The sequence below is a fragment of the Mytilus trossulus genome, chromosome 4, assembly GCF_036588685.1.
Source record: "Mytilus trossulus isolate FHL-02 chromosome 4, PNRI_Mtr1.1.1.hap1, whole genome shotgun sequence".
In the NCBI taxonomy this organism is placed as follows: domain Eukaryota; kingdom Metazoa; phylum Mollusca; class Bivalvia; order Mytilida; family Mytilidae; genus Mytilus; species Mytilus trossulus.
This window is the reverse complement of record NC_086376.1, coordinates 36,187,108-36,208,428: the sequence shown is the minus strand read 5'-3', so window position 1 is coordinate 36,208,428 and position 21,321 is coordinate 36,187,108. Positions and strand designations below refer to the sequence as shown.

Sequence of the window (21,321 nt, the reverse complement as noted above, 5' to 3'; positions counted from 1 at the left end):
TCAGCCGATATTGTCTAGTCGGATTACTATCGTGGCTATGTCGTGACAGATTCTGCTGCATCGGATCGATTTCCGAACAATGTCTTGTGTATTCTGGACGATGTCCTGTGGAACGGGAATGATCTGGAGAAATTTTTCATAGCTGTTTTTCTGCCGATTGAGTCCAGATTGCATTCAGATCTTGTCGATTGCGAACCGTTTTTTGCCGAAACCGTTCCGTAACAGTCCCGTTATTAAGACGAAATTCGTCAATGATACCCACGTGCGAGTCCCGACAATTACAGAATACAATACGACTGAGACCAGACAAAGCCGTTTGCAATACGATATAGCGGATCATGATAGGATTACGTTCCGACAGTACCTGATTATCCCGAATATGCCGACAGTTTTCGAACGGATAACTTCCGTCAGCGTCGGTTAACTGTCTGGTCACTGTCTGATCTTTGTCGGATTACATTCGGTAGAGTCGGGACGCAGTCATGACAGACTCGGTCGAATTTTACCTGGCGAAAAATACAAATCGGATTAGATGCTGATTCAGAACGGGATTATCGGGACTAATTCCCTTAGAAACGGTTGAATATCGACGCTTCCTGAACACTATCTGATTGTTGTCGTGATCAAATTAATTTTTTTACAAATTTTATTTTAAGTTTGAATTTCCATCCACGATTCACAGGATCTTGATCAGACTTTTAATTTTTGTTAATCGGTAATGGTCCTGTCAAGGACGGTAGTAAAAATCGTGAATGTGTGACCCCGGCTTAACAAAAATTGAAAGATTGTCTTTGAAATAGACTAGAACGAAGCGTATGTTTATACGTATTTTGTAAATTATATTAATTCGATTTTATGACATATTGTTTTTTTTTATTGTTACACCAAAGGAAAACAAACCGGCAATCAGACTGAATTATAAACATTAAATAGAAAATAAGTGATGATGCTAATAAAGAATATTTCACGAACACAAAAAAAAAATGATTTAATCGACAAAAGGAACCAGGATATATTGAAATGTTTTTATTGGTTTGATTTCTGTCCCTGAAGGAAACAAATATAAGCTAAACAAAAGAAGGAAGGCTACGAGATCTACGACTGCAGCGATTTCGTCCTATATAATAGTGTACACGCTTTTTTAGGTATGTAACTTGGTTTTTTTTCGTATTTGAGCGCTCTAGTAGTGTCCCAATCGTTCCCGGGTAATCTTTACATTATTATTTGTCTCTTATTTTCTCTAAAGTTTTCTGTAAACTCCATCAAGACCCTCGTGCATTAATGCGTTATTTCCGGACCTGTGTTCCGGAATATTTTCATTCCTGCAACGGTTGAGCACTTGAAGCATATTGTGACGTCATGACGTCATGACACCGGAAAAAGAAACAGTATGGCAAAACTGATTTTCTTTGTTATTTTCCTGGTTTATGGACTGCCTAACATCTTTGCAAGGCGCAATTCAAGAGAAGACTTATATAATGAGTAAGATAAAATGTAGATAATATTGTATATGTAGATATTTGAGATAATGAAATAGTGTGTTACATTTGAAAAAAAACCTTCTGCTGCGTTAGACTATGAGTACACAAAAGTATTCTCCATACATGATTTTGAATTAACAAACTTAAAGGATTCCGCCGGCATTCTATTTTTTAGTCCGGTAACTTTTGGTTACACAAATTACTTTATTTGGTAAACGTTATAACCAGTGAACGTTATATTCATTATTGCACAAAGTGAATTCGGGAACAAAAACCAGAAGCCTCTGGTTCCTTTACCTTGTCCTGAGTAAACTGATGTCGAAAAAAACAGAAGCCATACTGGCGATAATTTTTTTTTAGTAATTATATGACCATTTACTGTTGTGACCGGAAAAAACAATGGGTCGGGTAGACAATGCCAATGAAACCAAAGTTCAACCCTTTTTATTTTTTTAAGCCTTTTATAAAAAAACGATGTCAGATTGATCTTTATATAAAAAGGGAAATATTGCACCTTTCAGTACATTTGAACAAAAGATATTTGAACAAAAACTGGTAGGCCTATATAAGTTTATAAAAAGAGTATGATTAAAAATAATATAATATATTAACACTTATTTTAGCTCGGAAAAATGAATAATAGCCTTAGCATGTTAGAGCCTTCACATTAGCGGTCAGCACTGTTTTCTACTGTTTGCAGATTGACTTGCAAACAAAATAGAGGAAAGTTTTACAACAGGCTTTATAAAAGTGACATCTTGAAACACCATGTTTTTAAATTATTTTCAGACTCTTTCTATATTCAAAGAAATTGGCATTTAAAAACATAGAACGTCATGTTTAGGAGTTCCAACCCATAGAGCTACACTATACTGTCCTTAACCCCAAAAACTTAACATAAACAACAGCAAAACCTAACAATAGTTATAACCCTGAAACATAACCCTAACCTAGAACATTCTATTACCTAACCATAACAATAAAATAAAATTGAGAAAGGAAATGGGTAATGTGTCAAAGCGACAACAACCCGACCATAGAGCAGACAACAGCCGTAGGCCACCAATGGGTCTTCAATAACAATGTAGCAAGACAATTCCCGCACCCGTAAGCATCCTTCAGCTGGCCCTTTAAAAATATGTTTACTAGTACAGTGATAATTGACGTCATACTGAACTCCGAATTATACACAAGAAACTAAAATTAGGAATCATACAAGACTAACTAAGGTCAGAGGCAACTGACTTGGGACAGGCGCAAAAATGTCGTCGGGGTTGGACCTCACATGTTTATGAGATATCAACCCTCCCCCTACACCTCTAGCCAATCTAGAAAAGTAAACGCATAACAATACGCACATAAAAATTCAGTTCAAGAGAAGTTCGAGTCCGATGTCATAAGATGTAACAAAAGAAAATAAATAAAATGACAATAATACATATATAACAACAGACTACTAGCAGTTAACTGACATACCAGCTCCAGACCTCAACTAAACTGATTGAAAGATCATTATGTCTTCATCGTATGAATATCATACACAATCCCTCCCGGTAGGGGTTTATTATCATACTATCATAAAATAGATGATAAGACTATGGATCCTAACTCTTAAGGTGGCTCGTGGGTACAAAAATTTTAGCAAAAAATTAAACCTTTATATTTTCATTACAAATTTTATTTATTACACTATTAGTTGTTACTTTATGATATGGTACAAAAAACAACCCCAAAAAATGATTTGGTTTGGCCCCAGATGACTTTAAAAATTGAAAAAGCTCCAAATTATCTCCCTTTGGTGCAAAAATGCCATTTTTTGGCCTTAAATTTGAAATATTTTTTTAACTCATCGGTGACCTATATTTTTTATTATTGTTTTCAAATAAGCTGTACATAAACTAAATAATTGTAAAATTTAAGCAATTTCTTATATTAGGTTATTTTTTTATTTCGATATTTCCTCTTTTTCTCCTATTAGTTCAACAGAAAAAAAGGACATTAACAAAAATGTATACTTCTTCCAGAGGCAGATTTTAGCTTAAATGAACGGTGAATCCATTTTTTTATTTCATTTTTCTTTTAAGTATATGATAAAGTTCATTTATGAAAAAATATATCGAAATCCTATATTAGGAAAAAAAAATCATTTATACCCAGGATCCCCCTTAAGTATAAGGAGCCTTACTTTAGGGGTTGCTGTTAAAGGACGTTTACTGTAATCAAATGAGTCAAGCAATTTCTAAATTTTAGAATTTGTTCTAACATTTTACTGTTACACCATTGTTCTAAATTAGGTGAAGGTTGTCAACTTGAACGATCACAAACATGTTTAATCCCACCATTTTCTTTAAATACCTGTCCCAAGTAAGATCATAAGAAGCCAGTAATTCAGTCGTTATCGTTGGTTGCTGTCTGTAATAATAGTATTCTTTTGTTTTTTGTTCTGTCATAGATAAGGCCCTTGATTTTCTCGTTTGAATTGTTCACATTTTTTTATTTCGGGGTCTTAATATCTCACTGTACGGCGTGGTTTCAATTCATTGATTGATAAAAGCCCATAGTTATTAATACATACAAGTTAATTTAGTCTTTATTATGAACTTTAAAATCTACAGGCTCTGATCTCAATTTTTGGATTTTTTTTTGTTAGATTCTGTTGGCCTGCAGACGATTTTTACAGGCCCGAGAGCAAATTTACGAGCCAGGGCTTCTGGGCCTGTGGCTTTGCGTAATTTGGACTCCGGAGGATAGTTGTTCAATCGACAATTACAAATACTCCTTAAAAGTTGAACTGGTCCTCTAACATATATATATCGGACCTTTTCGTCCTGAACATGCATGAAATATTTACCACAGGACGTTAAGCAACCAACAATCAATCAATCAATCTACTGGACCAAATTTAGTCTTTGCCATGAACTTTTAAATCTACAAGCCAAGAGCTTAATCAAAAGGAAATTTAAGTTAGATTATGTTGGCCTGTAGATATGATTTTTACAGGGGTGTGGTTCAGTGTGAAGACTGCACGCAAATGCACTCAAACTTTATCTGAATGTTTCGTAGTTAATCTAGTTTAAGGGCATTTGATACAGTTTCAAGGGAGTTAACTCTTGGCGCGACGTTAAGCGTTTGAATTCTCCCTAAACGTCACTTTTTTTTGGGACGTAATGCGTGTAATTTTCCGTAGTTAGAAACGTAATGTGGATTTTCGATGCTCCAATTTCTGTTTCTCCCGCATCTAACATCTACACCATTAATATTAGTGCATTTGATTCTAACAGGATAAAAGTCTAATAAAACCATATATATGGCATAAGAAATAAAGCACATTACTGTTTCTGTGAGATCTCCAACAAAATATCGTATAGTTACACGTGTAGCAATCTCAAGATGATTGACTATCCCTTTTTTATAATTAATGCATGTCAATTATCATTTTTGATAAGAGGAAGGCACTACCATAAATGCCAGCTTAATACCAAGACTATGTCCTATAAATTGATTGCTTGTCGGTTGCTTACGTCCAGTGGCAAATATTTCATGCAAAAATGTTCACGGCACGTATTATGGTATAGAAATGTCCGGTTCGTCCGTCGTAAAGATGGTACAGCATATTATCCTAATGTCATGGTTGTTATTTTTTTCATGATGGTCAAACGATCTGTGAATTTTTATTGACCTACAATTTGGTATCATTAAAACATGTGTAATGTGATATACAATAAAATTGAGAATGGAAATTAGGAATGTGTCAAAGAGACAACAACCCGACCAAATAAAAAAACCCAACAAAAAAAAAAAAAAAAACAACAGCAGAAGGTCACCAACAGGCCTTCAATGTAGCGAGAAATTCCCGCACCCGGAGGCGTCCTTCAGCTGGCCCCTAAACAAATATATACTAGTTCAGTGACAATGAACGCCATACTAATTTCCAAATTGTACACAAGAAACTAAAATTAAAATAATACAAGACTAACAAAAAACTTCCTTTTGAGCAAGAATAAGGAATGAGTCGGGATATACCATGACTTTCCTGTATCACCCCGTGTTGTTTTGTGGTGAAAAAAATGTATAGTTATAATTTTCCTATGAAATTATGCATAGGTAATATGTCCAGTCATCTCGCTATTAATTCAATCGTTTTTGCCAAATCAAAAATTGAAATAATTATGGTATAGTTTCTCTGTCTGGACAAAGGCATCCTTAATTTAGCTAAAGCTGGGGTCACACATTCACGATTTTTACTACCGTCCTCGACAGGACCATTCCCGATTAAAATTTATCAAAAGTCTGATCAAGATCCTGTGAATCGTGGATGGAAATTCAAACTTAAATAAAAATTTTAAAAAAAAAATAATTTGATCACGACAACAATCAGATAGTGTCCAGGAAGCGACGATATTCAACCGTTTCTAAGCGAATTAGTACCGACAATCCCGTTCTGAAGCCGCTTCTAACCCGATTTCTATTTTTCGCCAGGTAAAATTCGACCGAGTATGTCACGACTTCGTCCCGACTCTACAGAACGTAATCCGACAGAGATCAGACAGTGACCAGACAGTGAACCGACGCTGACGGAAGATATCCGTTAGAAAACTGTCGGCATATTCGGGATGATCAGTTACTGACGGAACGTAATCCTATCACGGTCCGCTCTATCGCATTGCAAACGGCTTTGTCTGGTCTCAGTCGTATTGTATTCTGTAATTATCGGGACTCTGACGTGGGTATCATTGATTAATTTCGTATTAATAACGGGACTGTTTCGGAATGGTTTCGGCAAAAAACGGTTCGCAATCGACAAGATCTGGATGCAATCTGGACTCAATCGGCAGAAAAACAACTATGAAAAATTACTCCAGATCATTCACGTTCCACAAGACACCGTCCAGAATACACAAGACATTGTTCGGAATTCGATCCGATACAGCAGAATCTGTCACGACATAGCCACGATTGGAATCCGACTAGACAAAATCGGCTGAGTTGTCCCGAATGTTACGGGACGCACCTAACTGTCGGGGTGCTTTGCCGAACTATTCGGACCCTTCCCGACCCGTAAGAATCTGTTACGAACTAAAACGACTGTGTTCAGACAATGATAGGACATTCCAGATAATTGAGGATACTAATCCGACTTTTTCACTTTTCGTGTCGTATTGCTGTCTGAACTCAAACGGGAGCAATAATCGGCAATGTGTGAACCCCGCATTAAGGTGGTACCCAACACTTTCACTAAAATTAATTTGGCTCGTTTAATTTTCATTAAAATTTGACAAAGTATTTATTAAGGTGGTACCCAACACTTTCACTAAAATTAATTTGGCTCGTTTAATTTTCATAATATTTTGACAATGCATTTACTTTGACCCTTTAACAAAAATATAAATATTTAAAAAAATTTGAACCAACCGTTTTGTCAGAAAAATTACACTGGTTATATAGCAGTTTGACAAACACCAATTTTGATCAGTGAGAAGCTTAATATTCCCTTAACAACACAACGTCATTAAAACGTTTAGCTGATTTTACAGAGTTATCTCCCTGTAGTGTTAGGTACCACCTTAAGGAAAGGGTTAACTTTAACCAAAAATATAAAAATTACATAAATTTTGAACCAACCGTTTTGTCAGGAAAATTACACTGGTTATAAAGCAGTTTAACAAACACCAATTTTGATCACTGAGAAGCTTAATATTTCCTTTACAACACGACGTAATTAAAACGTTTAGCTGACTTTACAGAGTTATCTCCCTGTAGTGTTCACGTACCACCTTTTAAAGCATATTGAAGATTCTCCTTTATAAGATTTGTTTTGTTTTCTGACAACAAAAAAGAAGATGTGATATAATCGCCAATGAGACAACTCTCCACAAGAGACAAACATGACACAGACATTTAAATTACTACTATAGGTCACCGTACGGTCTTCAACAATGAGAAAAGCCCATACCGCATAGTCAGCTATAAAAACTGTGAATTTTAAAACTGGGAGCCTCCCAATTTTATTCAATTATCATTGACCCGAATAAAAGTTTAATTCTATCATAATTAATGTCAATGTGAAATTCTAAAAAAAGTGATTACAACGCGAATAGAGAAATTTAAAGGAGTATTGTAATGAAACAGCAGCCCACCAAACAAAAACAAAAAACATCTAGAGGTCAAGTATGGTATAAATTCTAACATGACGTGCTTCAAACGCTTTGAGTACACACCCGTGGTAAAATATGAATATATTGCATTGGCTGTTCCAATCGTACTCCAACGTCATATATAGATATAGGAAGATGTGGTGTGAGTGCCAATGAGACAACTCTCCATCCAAGTAACAATTTAAAAAGTAAACCATTATAGGTTAAAGTACGGCCTTCAACACGGAGCCTTGGCTCACACCGAACAACAAGCTATAAAGGGCCCCAAAATTACTAGTGTAAAACCATTCAAACGGGAAAACCAACGGTCTAATCTATATAAACAAAACGAGAAACGAGAAAGTTTTTGTATGAATGAAGTACCCGACGTCATAATTTAAGCATTTTACGGGAAAATACACGCTTCTGATACCGAAAATCATCACAACAAGGAAACGTTAACAAACGATGCTCAAATGTGATATAAGTCCATTTTTTTATGCATAAAACACATATAAGTAAATTATCAGTAAAATTCATCTAAATACGTTATTGTAAATAGTTTGAGCATGTCACTTATTCTGTTTGCTCCGTTGTTAACGCCAATCTAAAAGTGCGTTAATTTATGGGAACGGCAAATATTTGCCTCCACATAGAGCTCTTCGACCCCCCAAAAATGCCGTTTTTGTCCTATTAGAATCGAAATAATTCATGGGGGCTTGAATATATCTAGATTTTACCACGGGTTGACCCTTTATGCCGATATTTTACCCCTCGCTATCGCTCAGGGTAAAATATTTGTCATAAAGGGCCAACCCGTGGTAAAATCACGATATATTCCAGCCCCCATGAATTATTTCTTAATTAATACATAAGTTAATACACGAGTGTACAGTACATGTACCTGTATGTCAAGTTCTAAATCATTATATAATGACTTGTAAATCTTCAGATTTAGAGAGAAAGAACTTTTTACCTGAATATTGCTGTAAAAATCCAAGTACATACAAATTTAATAGTTTATTTAATTCAGACAATACTATTGTTTTAGAAAAATTATGTAAGTTTATAAAAATAATACAGGTGAAAGTCAGTCCTCCAAGTTAAGTTACGTTATTTATTCACACATGTGCATGCTTATATATACATATATGTAATTGTAAATATATATTTTCTCTGTAACTATGACATGTAGTTTTGTGAGAATAAAGTTCATTCATTCATTCAAATTCTAGAAATTTTTGGCTCCTCAGAGGTGTACAACCTTAAATAAATCTTTTAGTATTTATGCTATTAAAGCGTCGGTTACCCAAGTAGAGTTTCAACGAATATCTCTGTTAAAATATTAAAGAGAAAATGAGAATTTTGAAAAATGATCGTTTTTTTAAACATAGAGAAAAATGCCCTTAAACCAGAATACAAAAAATAAGTGACCCAATCCTGATCCACAACATGCTTTGTGTCTTTCCTTGCAACTAAATAAAGTGTTTTACGTTGCATGTTTACATACAATAAATGAATTAAATGACACAATTTGCATTGATTCACCCAATAAATAAATCCCAAAATTGATATTTTAGTAAAAAAGTTCTACCCATTTATCTCTGAAAGGAGATGGAGGGATATTTTTAACATATTTCAATTGATTGCACTCTTCACGCTTAACCGCAAGTCCTACGACATTAGCTAGTAAAATTGCTCTCGTGCTTCTAAAAAGTAAAATCACAAAAGTACTGAAATTAGAGGAAAATCTAATCGGAAAGTCCATAATCACATGGCAAAATAAAATAACAAAACACATAAAAAAATCTTCTCTACAAGCCAACTTCTTGCATCCAACTAAAATTTGGTCTTCTGGCTTGTGGAATCAAAGATTAAGCGCGAAGGCTGTAATTGAACATATCTTGGGTGCTAATTTTGCCTGTTTTTCACCACTGCCGGTGAATATGTCTAAAATACCATGGTATTTGCCATTTTGGATATTTCTTTTTTACCCTCGCGAGCATCTTCCCGCCAAAAAATTTCGGATATAAACTAACAAAAGCCGGCTTACGCGTATTAGTACATGTGTTATTCCCGCGGTTCTATGATAATATCCACTTAGTATCAAAATTATACATTAAATGTTTATGAATTACAGCTTACAAGTACCTGTACAGAGAGCAAGTTTCAATCCAAATCTATTCGGTTTGATCTAACAGATATATTATGTTATGTTATGTTATATCAGGGAGGGGTATTTGGGAAAAATACCAGTCTCTGGACCGAATTTTCCTCGCCTTGCGGCTCGGGAAATTTCACTGTCCCTTGACTGGATTTATTCTCAAAAAACCTTCAATTAAACATAATATATCTTTCAAAAGAAGACTGTATCATCAGCATACAGCAGAGTATAGTAATGCTCTTTGCCGTCAGGAGTCAAACTGTCAATTTCTGCTACCGTTAGCGTCAAATTGGTTAAAATTTTACCGGGATTCATCAAAATATTCTTATCGTCACGGTGATTCGTCAGAGGTCGGTCGCAAATACCTTTCGTTAGCAAAATATATTTGGAAAAAAAAATCGCGTCGTGATGGGTCAAAATCAGTCTATTTTTTTATCGTCTAAAAAAGTGTACATTTTATCTTCATGCACAACCGTTAACTTCATTTTGCAAGAATTTTTACCGTTATTCGTCATGGAGGCCCCATGCTATGTAGTTTGCTATGTATTGTAACTTGACAAAATCCATTCGCACAATTTGTTTGTCTAGAGTTATCACATAATTCAAATTCGATTCGCATTAACTAATTCGAATTAGTTTAATTCGCATTCGAAACGTTTTACGTCCTAACGTCAATTCTAATTTGAATTAATACAATGCGCGTCAAATTCGCTTTATTGTCCAAACGACGTTTATTTTTAATTCGTATTCACAATCGTAGTTCTAATGCGAATTAGATAATTCGAATTAGCCAATTCGAATCATTTTGGAATTAAAAAATTAGAATGTGTGAATGCGATTTGGGAATTCGATTCGCATTCGATGCATTAGAAGTAAATAATTGAGCCAATTCAGTTTCTGACAGGTGGGGACGGATGGGGAGAAATATTTTTAAACGTATCAGAAATAACATAACGAACAAGAATGTGTCCATAGTACATGGATGCCCCACTCGCTCTATATTTTTCTATGTTTAGTGGACCGCGAAATTGGAGTAAAATATAGATTAGATTAGAGAGATCACATCATAGGGAACATGTATACTAAGTTTCAAGTTGAATGGACTTCAACTTCATCAAAAACTACCTTGACCAAAACTTAAATGTTAAACCTGAAATATGCACTATCATTTTCAATGTTCAGTGTACCGTGAAATTGGGATAAAAACTGTAATTTGGCATAAAAATTAGAAAGATCATATCATAGGGCACATGTGTACTAAGTTTCAAGTTGATTGGACTGCAATTTCAACAAAAACTACCTGGACCAAAAACTTTAAACTGAAGCGGGACAGATGGACGAACGGAACGGACGGACGAACGAATGGACGCACAGACCAAAAAACATAATGCCCCTCTACTATCGTAGGTGGGGCATAAAAACTACGTATCAGATCTAAAAATTACAAAAATGTAAGACCAATCAGATGTAAAGTTTCTGTTCATATTGGGATACACACAATGATGTGCCCATAGTCCTTTAGATTCTGAAACGGCAAATTGATGAAAAAACAATTCCTTCATGTCATGCTCTGTGTTCATTTAGAGCATGACACGAGGGAATTATTTTGATTCTATTAGGGCATGTTTAAGAAATAATTCCTTCATGTCATGCTCTATGCTCATTTTAACATGGGTATGCATTATATTTGTCGATATTTTACACTGAGCGTTTGGCGAGGTGTAAAATGTGGTCAAATATAATGCCTACCCATGTTAAAATGAGCATAGAGCATGACATGAAGGAATTATTTTGATTCTAATTAGACAAATACAGTATTCTTATAGGTCGAAGCGTATGAAATTACCGTAAAAACGTTCGGCTGTTCCCGTTTCCACCTCAAGGAGTCTGTGCATTGTAGTTCATATTTGATAAGTTTAAAAACTACAAGCAGGGTAAGGGACGACATCAAAAGTACAATGAAGGATAAAAAAAAACTTAATTCACATAGTTTTTTCACGGACCCCAACACCCCCCTTCTTAACTTAATTTGGGAAAAATTGATTGACCATAATGGATATATGTAAAATCGATTTTGGATAAACAAAACTTGCAGCAATGTTGACCCCCACCCCCAAACTATTTGATTTAAGTTGTTTATCCTACATCAATCTTTTGGTGTCGTCCCTAAATACAGTCATTAGACAAAAGTGAGGTCCCAGTCAAAAAAAGTCCAATCATTTCAACTAAAATCGATATTTTTCCAAAAATTATTACGAAGTAACTGTATGAGGGATTTTCATCAAATAGATACCGAAAGATGTAGAAATGTCTGAAGTTTTATTGTTTATTCGGTTATTATAGTATTCACGCTTATTTTAATTTTCTGATGAGATGAACAAAATAAAAAATATTTCTTGAAAAGTTTGCTATTATTCTAACCAAATTAAAATTGTAAAAATTTGCATTTGTGTTTAACTCATCAGATGGTGAAAATGAAACTCAAGAAAATTATGACTAAATAAACAATAAAACTTCAGACATTTTTACATCTTTTGGTATCTATTTTATAAAAATCGCTTATACATTTAATACTTCGTAATAATTTTTTGAAAAATATCGATTTTAGTTGAAATGATAGGGAACTCACTTTTGTCTCATGACTGTATATATTGTTTCATAAAAATATATAATAAAAGTTTATGCTGGCTGCTTAACGATGGAAATAAAGTTAATATAAACAGTAAGTTCGTGCGCATGTGTCAAACTTATTTTGTGCTCATTAGAACACGGCTTTGTTTACAAAGCGTTATAAGGACGTCATATTAGAAACAGTATTTTAAAAGGATGAAGCGTACGAAAATACATAAAAAATGTTCGGCTGTCAGTGGAGTCTGTACATAACATTTTCATATCTAAAAACCAAAAGCAGGCTAAATATATATGTTGTTTGACAAACAATTAAATGATAAAAAATATATTATATGTTAGTTGCTAAAATGTATATATTTTATTAGAATAACAATGACGACAATAAAAACAGCAACCGTGTGCGCATGTGTCAAACATATGTTGTGCTAATTAGAACATGGCTTTGTAAAAATATGGTTGCTATTTTAGAATCAAGTTTAAATTCATCTGAATCACAAGTTCAGTCCATACAAAAATTCTACCCACTAATAGCAATCCTTCTGTGTATTCCTTCATTTTGCATAGAATAGCATCTTTTGGGACATGGTAACCTAGAAACATCTGTTTTTTATCTAGGGATTTCACCATACCAGTTTAGCAATTATATGTTCTCTCTTTCAGATGGCCAGGATACGGACTACAGCAAAATCTTCTACGACATACACGCACAGCCAATGGTATATCTTCGGCAGGTCCAAAGAAGCCAACGACTGGTACATCTTCGGCAGGTCCAAAGCAGCCAACGACTGGTCCATCTGAAAAAATCAAATCGCAAGTTTTACAGCTGCTCAACTCTAAGGCGGATGGAAAATCTGAGATAAAAGCGATCGAACCTATAGAGTTTAAAAAGGGGGCAATCACGAAAGGAATCCCAACAATACCACGTTCTACTGGGAAGAAGAGTAAGGTAGTAATAACTAAGAATGGTCAGACAAGCAAGAAAAATAAAACACTGACATCCCTACAAACGGAGATTAAAAAACTACAAAAGAAAATAACCCCGAAACCCAAATCAACCACTGTTTCTCAAAAGGCAACGGTAACTAATGTAGTAAAATCAAAGAATCCAAAGTCAAAAGCAACTTCAACCAAGATAAAAAAGAAAGAAGTGAAGAAATCGAAAAAAATTATAAACAAACCCACCAAAGCAACATCTAAGTCAGGCACAAAGAAAGTGACTAAAGCTAATTCAAAGAAGACCAAGAAAGGAAGTAAAAAGAAGTCAAGCAAAAAGAATGTGACTAAAGCTAAGTCAAAAAAGAATGGTAAAGTAACAAAGACAGAGAAGATAAAGGAAGACACTAAATATAAGTCTGGGAAAGAGAAGATTAAAACTAAGACTATAACAAACGTACTTAGTAATGGAACAAAGAAAAAGAATGATACAAAAAAAGGAATTAAGAATGATCCAAAGAAAAAGAAAGTGAATGTAAAGATAAACCTTAAAACTGCAGCTAAGAAACTCATTGTTAAACCAATCAAGATAAAATTAAAACAACCAGCAATAAAGAATGTTATTGCTAAGTTAAAAAAAGTTAAAAAGATAGAAACCAAAAAACTTCTTAAAAAGCTTGAGAAAGTGAAAGTAGCTGAAACCAGTAAACTCGATTTGAAGATTGGAAAAATAAAGGAAACTCAATCTAAGAAAATAAAAGATGAGCCGAAGAAGATACAAAAGGTTGAAACTAAGAAACTTAACAATCTGCTTGATAAAATGAAAAAAGTTGAAAAAGTGAAACTAGCCGACAAGCTTAAGACAATAAAACATGATGAAACAAAGAAACTAAATGTTAAGCTCGAAAAAATAAAACAACTTAAAACAAAGGAACTCAAAGCTGATAGTCAGAAGGTACAAAAGATTGAAGCAAAGAATATTAAAACAGAGCTAAAGAAAGTGAAAAACGCTGAAATAAAGAAACTCGATACCAAACTTGAAAGCATAAAACAGGCTAAAACAGAGAATCTTAAGGCAAAACTTGAGAAGGTAAAAGAGGCTAAAATATCAGTTATCAAAACTAAACCTAAGAAAAAGCAACAGGCTAAAATAAATAAACTCAACACTAAGTTGGAGAAAATGAAAGAGGTTGGGAAAAATAAAATAAATGCAGAACTTAAACAAATCAAGCAGGCGAAGAAAAATGAAATCGTTGCAAAGGTAGAGAAAATTAAACAGGCTAAAATAGAGAAAATCGAAGCTATACCTAAGAAGATAGAGGAGACACAAGCAAAGATTATCAAAGCTAAGCTACAGGAAATGAAACAGGAAGAAACAAAGAAACTCGATAACAAACTGAAGCAAATTGAACAAGTCAAAACAAAGTCCCTCAATGCAAAGATTAATAACATAAAACAGAAGGAGACAAGTAATATCAAGACGGAACCAAAAGACAAACAACAGACTAAAATAAACAAACTCAATACTAAGCTTAAAGAAATAAAACAGGTGGAAAAAAAGAAAATTGTTGCTAAGCTTAATGAAATAAAACAGGCCAAAAAAAGTGAAATCAAGGTAGAGCTTAAGGAAATAAAGAAGGCTGCAAAGAAACTCGACACCAAGCTTGAGAAAACAAAACAGGTTGAAACAAAGAAACTAACTGCTAAGATTAAACACATAAAACAGGAAAAAATGAATGACGTCAAGGAAAAACTTAAGAAAGTAGTACAGGTTGCGAAAATAAAAATAAAATCAGAACCCAAGAAAGTACAGGCAGTTAAAAGAAAAGAACTGAAGGCTAAAGTTAAGAAATTGAAAAAAGCAGAAACAAAGAAAGTCAAGGATAAGATTGTAAAGATCAAGAAAGCTGAAACAAAGAAAATCAAAGCTAAGCTAGAGAAGATAAAAGAAGTTGGAACAAAGAAAATCGAGAAGAAATTGAAGAAAATGGAAAGTAAACCAATTGTTATTACCACCCCAACTGTTACGGCAGTTCAGAAAGTCAAACTCGTTAAGAAAATAAAACAAGCTAAAGAGAATCTCAAAACTGAGCTCAAGAAAGAAAAGAAGGTTGAAACAAAGGACCTAACTGCTAAGCTTAAAAACATAAAACAGGATAAAATGGAAAAAGTCAAGGAAAAACTTGAGAAGGTAAAACAGGTTGCAATTAAAAAAATCAGTACAAAACCTAAGAAAGTGCAAGCAGTCAAAAAAATCGAACTTAAGGCTAAACTGAAGGAATTAAAGAAAGTTGAAACAAAGAAAGTGAAAGAAAAGATTAAGGAGATCAAGAAAGTTGAAACAAAGAAAATCAAAGCTAATCTAGATAAACTAAAAAAGGTTGAAACAAAGAAAATCAAGAAAATGGTGAAGGAAATGAAAAAATCCCCTATCGTTATAAGTAAAGCTATTACAGGAGAAAAGATAAAGTCCTTGACAACTCAGCCAATTAAATCAGTGCAACTTAATTCGAAAGCAAAGGATCTAAAATCAGACATCCAGGCAATACTTAAAGGAAAGACATCGGACATCATTTCACCAACGACATCAAAACTCGATAAAGCAATGAATCTGTCAACAGAAATTGGGAAAATTAAACATCCAAAATCAGAAATTCTCAAAGAAGAGTTAAATAAATTGAAACAAGAAGTTAAAACAAAGGAACTAAAAAATAAGCTAGATCGAATACAAGAAGTTAAAAGCAAAAAAATCGAGACCAAACTTGAGAAGTTGAAACAGGTTAAAACAAAAAAACTCAAAACTGAACTTAAAAAGATGAAACAGGCTGAAACAAAGTTACTCAAAAATAAGATTAAGGAATTGGGACAGGCAAAAACAATGAAACTCAAAGCTAAGATTGAGAAGATGGAAAAGCAAAAAACAAAGAAACTCAAAACAAAGCTTAAGAAGTTGGAAAAGGATAAAATGAAGAAACTAAAAGTTGCAGTAAAGAAATTAGAGAAGGCTACCGAAAAGAAACTCAAAGCTGCGGCGGAGAAAATAAAAAAAGCTAACGAAAAGACACTCAAAGCAGAACTTAAGAGAAAGCAAGCTACTGAGCAAATAAACAATAAGACCAACATTCAAGAAAAGAGTGCATTAAATAAGATGATGAAAATGATTAAAACATTGAAAAGTGAGCAAAAGAAAATTGACGCACAACCACTAAATGGCACAAAAGTAATATCTGAAATTAAAGAAAAACAAGGTAATATTACGAAGACAATCAACAAAGAAAAAAAGAAACCTACGAAGAAAGGAGTGGTTAAAATTGTAACGAAAATTGTGAAAGGTAAAGCATTGAAAAAAGATGCTATAATAGGACAAATATTGGAACCAACATCAAATTCAAAGACAACCAAAAGTGTTAATAAGGCAATACTTAAAAATATGTTTGGAGGAAAAGCAAGTTCTGACAAGAAAAAACCTAAACAGAAAGCAGCGGAAAAATTGTTGAAGAAACTCGTGATAGCAGAAGTTAAGAAGGAGAATGTGCTTGGAAAAAAAATAAAGCCTAGTGCGAAAAAACAACTTTTGAAAGCAATAATTAAGGACGTGAAAAAGATTGTTAAAGGGAAAGCACTGGAGAAAAAAACGACAACAGAAATACTTAAGTCTATACAAAATAAGACACCTTTACAAAAGGAAATTATGAAGAATGTAAAAAAGATTGTTAAAGGGAACGAACTGAAACAAATCAAAATTGCAGGAAAAGCTGCCTCGAAAAAGGAGACACTTCTAAATATGTTTGGGGGCAAATCAAATTCTGACAAGAAAAAACCTAAACAGAAAGCAGCAGAAAAATTGTTGAAGAAACTCGTTATAGCAGAAGTCAAGAAGGAGAAGGTGTTTGGAAAAAAAACCAAGGCTAGTGCTAAAAAACAACTTATGAAAGCAATAATTAAGGACGTGAAAAAGATTGTTAAAGGGAAAGAACTGAAGAAAAAAACAACTACAGAAATACTTAATTCAATAAAAAATAAGACACCTTTACAGAAAGAAATTATGAAGGATGTAAAAAAGATTGTTAAAGGAAACGCACTGAAACAAAATAAATCTGCAGGAAAACCTGTCTCGAAAAAGAAGACACTTAAGAATTTGTTTGGGAAGGAATCAAATTCTGACAAGAAAAAACCTAAACAGAAGGCAGCGGAAAAATTGGTGAAGAAACTCGTCATAGCAGAAGTCAAGAAGGAGAAGGTGTTTCAAAAGACAACGCCTAGTGAGAAAAAACAACTTATGAAAGCAATACTTAAGGACGTGACAAAGATTGTTAAAGGGAAAGAACTGAAGAAAAAAACAACTACAGAAATACTTAAGTCGATAAAAAAGAACACACCTTTACATAAAAAAATTATGAAGGATGTAAAAAAAATTGTAAAAGGAAACGCACTGAAACAAAATGTACTTACAGGAAAACCTGTCTCGAAAAAGACGGCGATTCAAAATTTGTTTGGGGGAAAATCAAGTTCTGACAAGAAAAAGCCTAAACAGAAAGCAGCGGAAAAATTGGTGAAGAAACTTGTAAAAGCAGAAATCAAGAAGGAGAAGGTGTTTCAAAAGACAAAGCCAAGTGAGAAAAAACAACTTATGAAAGCAATACTAAAGGACGTGACAAAGATTGTAAAAGGGAAAGACCTAAAGAAAAAAACAACTACAGAAATACTAAAGTCTATAAAAAAGAACACACCTTTACATAAAAAAATTATGAAGGATGTAAAAAAGATTGTTAAAGGAAACGCACTGAAACAAAATATACTTGCAGGAAAACCTATCTCGATAAAGAAGACACTTAAAAATTTGTTTGGAGGGAAATCAAGTTCAGACAAGAAAAAACCTAAACAAAAAGCAGCGGAAAAATTGGTGAAGAAACTTGTAAAAGCAGAAATCAAGAAGGAGAAGGTGTTTCAAAAGACAAAGCCTAGTGAGAAAAAACAACTTATGAAAGCAATACTAAAGGACGTGACAAAGATTGTAAAAGGGAAAGACCTAAAGAAAAAAACAACTACAGAAATACTAAAGTCTATAAAAAAGAACACACCTTTACATAAAAAAATTATGAAGGATGTAAAAAAGATTGTTACAGGAAACGCACAGAAACAAAATATACTAGCAGGAAAACCTATCTCGAAAAAGACGACACTTAAAAATTTGTTTGGGGAGGAATCAAATTCTGACAAGAAAAAACCTAAACAGAAAGCAGCTGAAAAATTGGTGAAGAAACTCGTCATAGCAGAAGTCAAGAAGGAGAAGGTGTTTCAAAATACAAAGCCTAGCGAGAAAAAACAACTTATGAAAGCAATACTTAAGGACGTGACAAAGATTGTTAAAGGGAAAGCACTGAAGAAAAAAACAACTACAGAAATACTGAAGTCGATAAAAAAGAGCACACCTTTACATAAAAAAATCATGAAGGATGTAAAAAAGATTGTTAAAGGAAACGCACAAAAACAAAATATACTTGCAGGAAAACCTGTTTCGAAAAAACAAGCAAAACCTGTCTCGAAAAAACAGACACTTCAAAATATGTTTGGGGTAAAATCAAATTCTGACAAGAAAAAACCTAAACAGAAAGCAGCGGAAAAATTGTTGAAGAAACTGGTAATAGCAGAAGTCAAGAAGGAGAAGGTGTTTGGAAAAAAGACAAAGCCTAGTGAGAAAAAACAACTTATGAAAGCTATAATTAAGGATGTAAAAAAGATTGTTAAAGGGAAAGCACTGAAGAAAAAAACAACTACAGAAATACTTAAATCTATCAAAAATAAGACACCTTTACAGAAAGAAATTATGAAGGATGTGAAAAAGATTGTTAAAGGAGACGCACTGAAACAAAATAAACTTGCAGAAAAACCTGGTTTGAAAAAGAAGACAACTTTAAATAAAGCAATTTTGAAGGATGTGAAAAAATTTGTTAAGGGATCAGCCCTGAAACAAAATAAAGTTGCAGGAATACTTGGCTCAAAAAAGAAAACACCTTTAAATAAAGCAATTTTGAATGATGTGAAAAAATTTGTGAAGGGAAAAGCACTGAAACAAAATAAACTTGCAGGAATACTTGGCTCGAAAAAGAAAACACCCTTAAAGATAGCAATTTTGAAGGATGTGAAAAAATTTGTGAAGGGTGGAGCACTGAAACAAAATAAAATTGCAGGAATACTTGGCTTGAAAAAGAAGACGCCTATACATAAAGCAATTGTGAAGGATGTGAAAAAAATGGTGAAAGGAAAAGCACTGAAAAAAAATAAACTTACTAAAATGTTTGACTCTAAAAAGAAGAGACCTTTACATAAAGTAATTATGAAGGATGTGAAAAAAATGGTTAAGCAAAAAGCATTGAAGAAAAATGGGACAAAACCAAAAGTAAAAAGCGGGGGGAAAAACGACACACTAAGTGTTCTTAAAAAACTTATTGCAAAGAAACCAGCCGAAATAACAGCCAATAATACTGCAAACACAACGGCAAACGCAATTATTAAAAAAGCGACCGGAACAATACTGGAAAAGGGATTTCAAGTCAAGAAAGAAGCCAATTTAATCAAATCGAAAATTGAAAAGATGCTATATCGCGCAAATACGATGAAAAAAGGTGCTTCACCAAAATTAGCGTTAAAAATAGAAAAAATGGCTGATACAATAAAGAATCAGGTAGACGAAATAGTAACAGAAAAAAATAAGGAGAACAGTGTCTCGATGGACGGTTTATATGGTGCTAACTCTCCTATGTACTCAAATCTGATGCATCTGGAAGTTGATCTCCTAAAACTTTTAGATTACATGGAGCATTCACAAGTGAAAATGGGCGACACGTTTCAGTCAAAAGAATTGAAAAAAGAATTGAAAAGTGCAACTTCAAACGATGTGAACGTGTTCAATAAACAACTTGGCACAGTCATGAAAAAGATGCAAGGAATTGATAAAAAGATAAAGGAGGAACACAAAAACATTATTGGATAATAAATTAATCTTTTTGGTAATATAAGTCAGATATATATGGGTTTATTAACTATTGTTTTATTAGGATAAACATTTATTTATTTACTCTTTTCCTTTTATTCTAAAAACGAATTTGGCGTAAACAAACTGCAAATTGCTATTTTGGATATGTATATTATGGGGGAAACTAGTTAAAAAGATAAGACATATCAGTTTCAACTTGAATACTGGATTAAATTATGGCTCCCCTCTTACGGAGGGGCAACCTTATTTTATAGTAGTATTTCTTCCTCTGATTCTTCTAATGCAACCATGTCCTGGAAAAAATATTTTACCTTTTGATTCTGGCTTTTGATTTAAGGTATACCGTATGGCGGTGCATCACTTTATTAGTTTTAGTCCACAAGGCGATACATTAGTTTTAGTCAACGATGCGGTATATAAGTTTTAGTCCACAAGACGGTACATTAGTGTTTTTCAACAAGGCATTATATTGGTTTTACTTCAAGATGCTGTACATTATTTTTAATTCACAAGCCATGTTAGTTTAAGTCCACACGGCGATACATGAATTTTAGTCCACGAGGCAATACATTATAGTTAAGTCCGCAAGGTGATATATTAGTAGTTTTAGTCAAAGAGGCGATACATTAGTTTTGGTCCATGAAAAACAGTTTCACCTAATTTGATATGTTTTTACTTCTGTGGTGAGCATTTTGTCGGATTTTTTCGTTTTGTAAAGTGCATTGTTACCTCTATGATATAGAGATATATGATGGGTAAGATGCGGTATGCTTGCCAACCACAGACCAAATGACGTTGACGTTACCATCTACATGTCACCGTTAGGTCTTCAACAATGAGCTAATCCTATACCGCAAAGCAAGATATAACAGGCCCGAATTGAAAAATGTAAGAAAAAAAAAACGAAAAATAACTATGATATACAGAAACAAACGACAATAACTGACAACTGAATTACATGCTCCCGAATTTGGTCAAACA

At 33.6% G+C, this 21,321-nt stretch overlaps 1 protein-coding gene across 1 annotated transcript; it reads left to right on the top strand.

Annotated features, from left to right (window-relative positions):
* The first annotated feature begins 1,338 nt into the window (after positions 1 to 1,338).
* LOC134715212 (titin-like) lies at positions 1,339 to 20,421 on the top strand. The gene is made up of 2 exons (XM_063577250.1): positions 1,339 to 1,482; positions 13,071 to 20,421. Exons 1-2 carry the CDS (start codon positions 1,391 to 1,393, stop codon positions 20,335 to 20,337), a joined length of 7,359 nt encoding a protein of 2,452 aa, XP_063433320.1. The 5' UTR covers positions 1,339 to 1,390; the 3' UTR covers positions 20,338 to 20,421.
* Positions 20,422 to 21,321: the final 900 nt, after the last annotated feature.

Bases quoted from the DNA above. Each gene is read 5' to 3' on its own strand.
- LOC134715212 (XM_063577250.1), top strand. From the start codon at position 1,391: ATGGCAAAACTGATTTTCTTTGTTATTTTCCTGGTTTATGGACTGCCT. The intron at 1,483-13,070 runs GTAAGATAAAAT...TCTCTCTTTCAG, and splicing joins AGAGAAGACTTATATAATGA to ATGGCCAGGATACGGACTAC.